Source organism: Hylaeus anthracinus, unplaced genomic scaffold (assembly GCF_026225885.1).
Source record: "Hylaeus anthracinus isolate JK02 unplaced genomic scaffold, UHH_iyHylAnth1.0_haploid 3, whole genome shotgun sequence".
NCBI classification, from domain to species: Eukaryota; Metazoa; Arthropoda; class Insecta; order Hymenoptera; family Colletidae; genus Hylaeus; species Hylaeus anthracinus.
This window is the reverse complement of record NW_026535284.1, coordinates 15,634,783-15,642,781: the sequence shown is the minus strand read 5'-3', so window position 1 is coordinate 15,642,781 and position 7,999 is coordinate 15,634,783. Positions and strand designations below refer to the sequence as shown.

General features: G+C 33.8%; 2 protein-coding genes across 7 annotated transcripts; one reads left to right on the top strand and one right to left on the bottom strand.

Moving 5' to 3' along the window:
* The first annotated feature begins 183 nt into the window (after positions 1 to 183).
* On the top strand, positions 184 to 3,544 carry LOC128893642 (protein FAM114A2). Of its 3 annotated transcripts, none has more exons than XM_054154761.1 (5): positions 184 to 304; positions 709 to 1,971; positions 2,061 to 2,656; positions 2,713 to 3,030; positions 3,102 to 3,544. In XM_054154761.1, the coding sequence occupies exons 2-5, from the start codon at positions 1,059 to 1,061 to the stop codon at positions 3,174 to 3,176; spliced, it is 1,902 nt and encodes a 633-aa protein (XP_054010736.1). In that variant the 5' UTR covers positions 184 to 304; positions 709 to 1,058; the 3' UTR covers positions 3,177 to 3,544. The 3 variants fall into 3 exon arrangements, with proteins under 3 accessions (XP_054010736.1, XP_054010734.1, XP_054010735.1); XM_054154759.1 differs by having other exon boundaries at positions 226 to 379; XM_054154760.1 differs by lacking the exon at positions 184 to 304 and adding an exon at positions 407 to 533.
* A 798-nt stretch (positions 3,545 to 4,342) lies between these two features.
* On the bottom strand, positions 4,343 to 7,655 carry LOC128893645 (nuclear pore complex protein Nup58). Of its 4 annotated transcripts, none has more exons than XM_054154766.1 (8): positions 7,398 to 7,655; positions 6,967 to 7,316; positions 6,529 to 6,739; positions 6,076 to 6,449; positions 5,790 to 6,014; positions 5,641 to 5,715; positions 5,501 to 5,523; positions 4,640 to 4,779 (listed from the first exon to the last, which is right to left on the bottom strand). In XM_054154766.1, the coding sequence occupies exons 1-7, from the start codon at positions 7,460 to 7,462 to the stop codon at positions 5,507 to 5,509; spliced, it is 1,317 nt and encodes a 438-aa protein (XP_054010741.1). In that variant the 5' UTR covers positions 7,463 to 7,655; the 3' UTR covers positions 4,640 to 4,779; positions 5,501 to 5,506. The 4 variants fall into 4 exon arrangements, 3 of the variants coding, with proteins under 3 accessions (XP_054010740.1, XP_054010741.1, XP_054010742.1); XM_054154767.1 differs by lacking the exon at positions 5,501 to 5,523 and adding an exon at positions 5,344 to 5,376 and having other exon boundaries at positions 4,641 to 4,779; positions 7,398 to 7,654; XR_008461388.1 differs by lacking the exon at positions 5,501 to 5,523 and adding an exon at positions 4,984 to 5,376 and having other exon boundaries at positions 4,644 to 4,779.
* Positions 7,656 to 7,999: the final 344 nt, after the last annotated feature.

Sequence of the window (7,999 nt, the reverse complement as noted above, 5' to 3'; positions counted from 1 at the left end):
TGAACATAATCCCCTCTTAACTTCGCGCTCTCCTTCTCCTTCTCCCTCTATCTTTCTCTGCAAGTGCCCCCTCCATTGGCCGACAACTCTCGTGTCTCTGACCGCTGCGCACGAAGGGCGACGGGAACAAACGAACGCGATGCTCTTTCGATAGCTTCGCATATTTTCCGTTACGTTGCACCGGCGGCACCACCGTACGACTTCTGAACGCAGGTGCACTCGTGACCGTTCTTTCTGCCTTCGACCACCTTCGACTATTCGACCACGTTCAACATCCGGGACGAACGGATGGGATAAACCGATGGTAATGGTGATGGTAATGGTAATCCGTCCCCGTCTCGTCGTTCGTTTCCTCCAGAATGTCTCATGAGCCCGAGCGGTATGAGTACTCATTACCTCCTCTCTTTTTTTCATTCTTATCGTTTTACAGTGGAGCGAAAAACTGTTTGCACACTCGACTCTTGCGAGATAACTGCCTGTAAACAACTAGCGCGTTAATAGAAACATCGAGCTACGACATAAGCTACTTTGGAGTACAGTCATTTTATTACCGTCAATTTGACATTTTTTTTTAGCTTGACACTTTTTAAGAGAAATTGCTTTCATACCTCCACAGTATTCTTGCCAATAGATTCTAATATTCTGATAGAAACGCAAAATGAGTTTAACTTTTTATACAAACAAACGATTCATGATTTTTATTTTCAGTGTGCTCCCAGGACAAAGACACCAGAAGTAATTATTCCAATTGAAACGTCATCCATGGCTGTAAATTGTTCTTTCTGCATGTGTAGTTTGTTCTCAAATATCACAGAAACCTGTACACAGTTTACAGAGCACGTAAATCATCCTTTCAGAGAATCATATGGTGAACATATGTATTCAATTGCACGTGCATATGCTTGAGCATTCTTTAAATATTGTGCAATATATAAATTTTTGTTTACTAAGGATTCAAATATAACTAGAAAATAAATTGATGATACTATTATAATTAATTTTTGTTGCCAAACCCTTTAATTAGAAAAGAGTAATATTAGTGTTATCTGTCAGCTATAATGGCAACATCTGAGAGCGATGATTTTGAAAGTGCCGATGAAGAAATGGACCATGACATATCTAAGAAAAAACGTGTTCCAATGCAACAGTGGTGTGTGTCAAATGCGATAGATTCAGAATCTGATGACGATACGGAGTTTGTACCTCAAACACCATATACAAATACAAACTATAATAGAAAGGCAGAAAGAAAATTTTATGGAGCAGATACATTGATGGATGAAAAGAAATCTTATAAAGAAACAATTAAAGAAAATAAAGATACAGCTGTTAAAGATATGTGTGATTATAAAAAAAATGAACAATCAACAAATGATCCCAGTTTGCAAGAAAAAACAAGTTTTAATAAGAATGAAAAACTTCCATCTGTGGTAACTACATCTACATCAGATGAGAAAGAGATAGATCAAGAAAAATTAAGCACAGAGGAGTTAGAAACTGAAATTCCAAAAAATAATAATCTCACAGATAATACAATAATAAATGTTAATCAAGGAGATAAATTGACAAGAAAAAATAGTGCTGTATCTAAAGAGGTATCACTGAAGGATGAATTGAGTGAATTAGAAATGCCAGAAGAAATGAAATCAGATAAAAAGTTTAAGGAAGTGTTCAAACCAGAAGGTTGGGAAGGTCTAGGAAATGAAATTGAGTTACCAGAGGAATTAACAGAGGAGAAATTGCAGCCTATATTAAAGAGACTGTCATTGGCAGGACAAGAAACACAGAATTCTTCCAAAGGATGGGGTTGGGGTAACTGGGGTGTGAGTTCTTTGATCGATACAGCCACTGCAGGAGTTTCTACATTAACTAGTCATGTATCGCATGGACTCACGCTTTTGGAAGAATCTATTACCACACCAGAGGAATCCAATGCTACTAAGATGGAAGAAGAAAATTCTGAAACCAATGGTACTATTTCGTTTTATAAATGTATCATTGTCACACTATGCATATATAAAATAAACTTTATGTATAATTTGTGTTACAATTAATTTCAGTTGCAGATAATAAAACAGAGGAATCTGAGGAATATTCTTCTTTTGGATTTGGGAATTTCATATCAGGTGTATCTTCGATAACCAAATTGGTTGAATCAACTGGAACTAAAGTTATGACTGGTGGATTAGATACATTAGAAGCCATTGGCAAAAAAACAATGGAAGTTTTACAGGAAGGTGATCCAGGCTTAAAAAAAAAAAGGGCCTTTTTCATGAATGAAGCAGATAAGCCAATTTTGTCGCAAGTTCTTCGAGAAGCGAAGGATAAAGCTGATGCCATTGAAAAAACAATAGAGGAAAAGCAAAAGATGAGAAAAATTCATTTTGAAAGCCTGTTTGATGATTATCAAGGCCTAGTTCACTTAGAAGCATTAGAAATGTTATCGAAACAAAGCAGTATTAAAATACAACAGCATTTGAGTGGCTTAAGTATGACTGAATTAAACTCTGTTCAAGAGACGTTAGAAGAAGTTAAAGAATTATGCGATTTAGGCGAAGTTGAAGAAAATAAGGACGAAGTAAACGATTTGAAAATTCGACTACAAGAAGCTTGTAACAATCTTGGAATTGTTATTGCATATGAAAAATTACATGATGTAAGTAATGTAAACATGGTCTAGATACACAGTATACATTTTAATACCGATCTTAGGTTTGCAAGGAGTCTGAAGTTTATCTCGCACCACCGGTTACCCATACCGATCAGGAAATATTCGTACATGCTATTTCCGTCTTGGCACAATTCACAGCCTTCTCGATGGAGAGATTTCACAAAACTGCAGAATTACTTCTAATCAAAGAACACAGAAGCACTGTGAACGAAGCAGATGCATTGGTTCATTTAACGCATATTCTCTCCAATCAAATTGGGATACTAGCCAATTCTTATTGTAGTTCTTTAAATTCACTTTTTCAAGTTTCAGACAAGCTGGACATTATTAAGTCTAATATAACAACGATTTTCATGGAGGTAAGGAAATATTGTACAAGAAGCTCTCCTATAACGCGCATACAAAATTAATTCTTTCGTATTTTGAACAGGCTTCAAATGCAAGTTCATACGTTCAAGATGCCTTCAAACTGTTAATCCCTATTATACAAGTCGGTGCTATCTAGTTTAATTGCAAACCAAGTACTGGATTTCTTGCAAACGATTTTTTAGTATTACTTTCTCAATGTTTTCGTTCACTAGAGGGACCAAATACATCGATTTGTAAGCACTACACGTAAAGATACGTACAGATTCTAATGTTTTTGAAAGTTATTATAGCAACAGTAACATAATAACAATGTAAATAGCATGCAATCATAATAACAGAATAAAAAATTGCAGCTTTGAAATAACTTTTAATACGGTAAAATAACAAGTTTCTTATCTCGGAATTAATGATTATTACTAATAATAATTATCATTATGTAAATGTATTATATGTACAGGATGTGTTCCAAAATGTGTCATATAAATATATAACTATATAATTTGACATTGTTTTTTCGTCGTTAACCCTTTTTAATTTAATCGAGTATCAAATTATTCTGTTATATTATTTTAATATTCTATTATAATTTTCTATCTTATCGAATACTGATTTACATACATAATTAATAGATATGCAAAATAGTTAGAATACTTACTATAACAATAGCACTATTAAGACGTTTAATCGAACAGAGTTTACTCTGAAACGTCTACCAGACGTCTAAACCCCTCAAAGTATAAACAGAGAGAACTATGATCTAATAGGCACCTCTGCACGACTTTCAACATACTTCGCATGGTAATCAAAGTGTTAATTAATTAAACATGTATAAGAGATTCTATATAAATATTTTGTTTACAAGGACATCTTACGTACCGCCCTGGTACTGTTCTATGATCAGTATACTATACTCTTCTATAAATAAATTCAGTTTATTACAATTAAGAAACAATACACATGTATAAGTAAATAAAAAGCTCGATCGAAAAAGCTTTAGAACTTGTTTCACCGTTTATGAAAGATCTTTCGGCTTAGCTATTGTAAAAATGACGAAATCACTTTCGAGATATAAAAAATACTGATTATTTAATCCATAAAGATTTCTTCCATGTACAAATGCTATCAAAAATTTTAAGAGATTGTAAATAAAAAGAAAATCAATTTTTGTCAAGATCTAAGCTAAAAGACTCCCTAAACCGTTGAATTCATCCTGAAAGGGGGGCTTAGACGTTAGGATACAACTTACACAATAATAGATTCTCATAGAAAACGGTATGCTACTCAGCAATTATTAATAAAACAATTAGTAAAATGACAATGTATTTTTAAATATGTTTGTGACATTTATCACTGTGCGTATAAAACACGTACTCAATAAAACCCATTCGAATTACAATTATACATCGAATAAAAAAAAAAATAATTTGTTGTTATATTTTTATCGCGCAGGTAAAAACCTTTTTTCAATTAAATAAACAAATTAATTCTACGCAACGTAACAAAAAGTAACGTAGAGAACATTATTTTAAGTGATATCGAGAGAAATACCGTTTAATGTTTTCCTCTTTTATTACCAACGGGAGGTTTCTGAAGTTGAAAACTCGTACTCGACTCGCTTGTTGGTAAAGGTGCAGTAAGGTTTGTTGGAATATTAAAAGTCAAACTTGCAGTTGGCGGTTTCAATGATGGGCCTAGATTAATGTTAGTAGCAGATGATGTTGGTATCGCATTTCCCCAAACTGTAACAACATATGTATGCACTGAATTGTTTTGAACCTATTTAAAATGTTAGTTTCGTTTGCGTACAATAGCTAAAGCTGTATATATGTGTGTGTATATATATATATATTTCGAAAAATTAACATGATCGATAATAATGTATTATTAGCGATATTAACAACAACGGGGAGTTAATGAAACTTTAGTTACCGCTAATACTTAACTGTACCCATAAAATATTAGGAAGGTTTTTATGCACGACACAAATCCCATATGTTCTATGAAATATTATACACTCGAGTCGACGCGAACGCTTTCATAATCACCAAGACGACAGAAGCAATTTAAGCGCATATAAAACACAGCCATTCCTTAATAAGCATTCCTCAATTAAGGTTTCAATTTTTCTTCGTACATTCCTATTTTGTAATGGATATTACAAAAAGAGAAGAAAAACATTTATTCCGTCATTATTACAATAATAGATATGTTTTCTTATGTAAGTAATACGTGTTAGATACGCAAGCTTTGGTATCCCTTCCCACAAATGACAACACAAGAAGTCTAAGTAAAAAATTGAATACCTCGCAAACTAAAATAGACCCCTTACTCTTTTCCTGGAAAGGCAAAATCAAAATCAAACCACAAGAATTAAAATGCAAGTTGAAAATATTTACAAACTAAAGAATCGTGAGCAACGTCGCTATCTACTAAAAGGACGTTATATGTTAGTAAATCTACCTCATACTAAATCCACGCAAGACCTGAAGGTAGGAGATGTTTATGGGATAATTGAAACAACGAGAATACGTTGTTTTGGGGGTACTGTTTTCAACGTAAGGATATGTTATACCATGGGATCGTGAAATCATTTTATTTACCTAATGGATTTCGAGTTTCGTAAGTTCCCGGTCTGTTAGAGTTCAAAGCTGTCGACGAAAGAAAGCTTTTGTTTCCTGTAAACGTAAAATATATAATGCATGGAATATACATATATTAATTATTACTCAACGATTATAAAGATAATCACCAGGTCCAAATGGAGTCGGACCACTTGTAATTTTTCCGAAGTTATGTCGAAATGTTTTCCCGTCCGTTTTAACATCTTCGAAAACATTTGTATTGTCTTTCAAAACATACTTCCTAAAATTCAGATACTGTTCCTTGTGTTGCTGTACTTTAGAATGCACTCCTTGTAATTTACCAGCAACAGCTACCAGGGACTCGTGAAGTTTACTCATAGCCATTGTTAATTCTAAAAGTACATTAAATTACATCTAATAACATCTTTTCAGTGCGAATACTAACGAGATTACCTTGCGGTGTTAAAGTTTTCGGAGTCATCATTGCTTGTATATGCTTCTCTGTTGTTTCAATTTGAGACCTAAACAGCATTAAATCGTGTTCAAAATTATCAACTAATTCCATGAAAAATAACAATGGCGCGTTATTTTCATATTGTAATCCTAATGGAGTATCGTGTGTCCTTTGTGCTATTTCTGCGTTTTGTAATGCTCTCGCTGTATCTTGCTTTAATTTATCAGCCGAAGAACGATCTCTTTGGACAGAACCAGCTAACGTCGTTAACATTTCCATTAACAAAGTTGTATCTTCTGCGCATCGATTTAGCGGTCTCGCAGAACCCCTTGCTATATCCGAAGACAACACCTTCTGTTCTTTCACAAACTCTCTGATGAAAAATATACACCAAATAAATCTATTTTAATTTTAATACATTTATCTTTTTTAATATCTTGTATAACAATTACTTGAATTTGTCTATTGTCTGCATTAATTCCGGTGGCCAAACATTGTCTTTAGTAGTAGCTGGACTATTGCTTCCTTGCGAAAGACCTTTATTGCTTACCGATACATCTAAACCTCCTAGGCCTTTATTCGTGGTGGTTGTAACACTAGTACTGGTAAGTGGCTTGGATCCTAATAAACCACCACTGGTAATAGATCCACCAAAAAGTGGTGCTACAGATATGCAATATTACGTATATACATGTATATATTTATCAATAATATCAACCTCTTTGCCGTACCATTTAGACTGATAACATTCAACTTTTAGTTGTTATTTTTTTTGTTTCAATCATTGAGATTATTTATTTGTTCACATAATTCATATTATTTGTGACAATGAACACAATTTGTCAAAGTACGGCAAAGGGTTAAGGAATTAAGATTATATTTATATATACTTGTAGTAGTAGGTGCGCTAAATGTAAGATTCCCAGTGGTAGATGTATTACTTGGAGTACCAAATGTTAAACTAGTACTTGCTGCAGGTGCCCCAAAAGAAAGATTGCTGAATAGCGACGTGCTAGTAGTAGCAGTTGGAAATAAACTAGTAGCAGTTGTTGTGGCTGCTACATTAGATCCTAAAACTAGGTTGCTCGATTGTGCTTGGGTGGAAATTCCAGGGGTGCTATTGAACCCAAAACTTAGACTACTAGTTGTTGCTGGTATCGTGGAAGCTCCAAAAGACAGCGTAGATGCGGGTGTAGTCGAACCAAATGGTACGCTAGTTAAATTAAAACCTGTTGCTGGTCTACAAAGTTATAATAAAATATTAATGTCTTCTTTAAGTTTTTGATAGAAAGATTAGTAGAAAGTCTAAAATTATACACACTTTTGTCCAAATCCGAAGTTTGTATTGTTTGTTGTCGAAGGCGATCCAAAAGTAAATGTCGACATGCTTTTCGAGGAATTGTAGATCAAGTAAATACACTTTGCTTTTAAAATATGAAATCTTTACGTATATATTAAACAAAACTTGTTCAATCTGATCGAAGCGTAAATATATCGTCACAAAGTCACATTGGAGTTGGAGTACACTTACAACTTGCAGTTGTAGGGACGAAACTTTGGCGTTTTTAGGTTAGATTCTTAGTGGACATGCGAAATAAAGATTCGGGGTGGGGGGGGTGAGAAGTACTAATAGAATCATCTGTATAGTATGCAATTTAGGAAGCTGCTGAAAATTGTATATGTTATAAAAACCGATATTATTATTGATTAACAATTATTGACCTCATCGTTACTGAGGTATAATTCATGAAAATTTTAAAGCGAACGTTGGGAAATTGCGCGGCAATATGTTGTCAGAATCATTTCCCGAGTATTACGAATGTATGTGTACGTATACGTATCGATTTATTATGGACGTGTAGTAAAACTGTATTTTACAAAAGTTTCCAATTATACTTTTGAACGTGACTATCTCGAAAGATT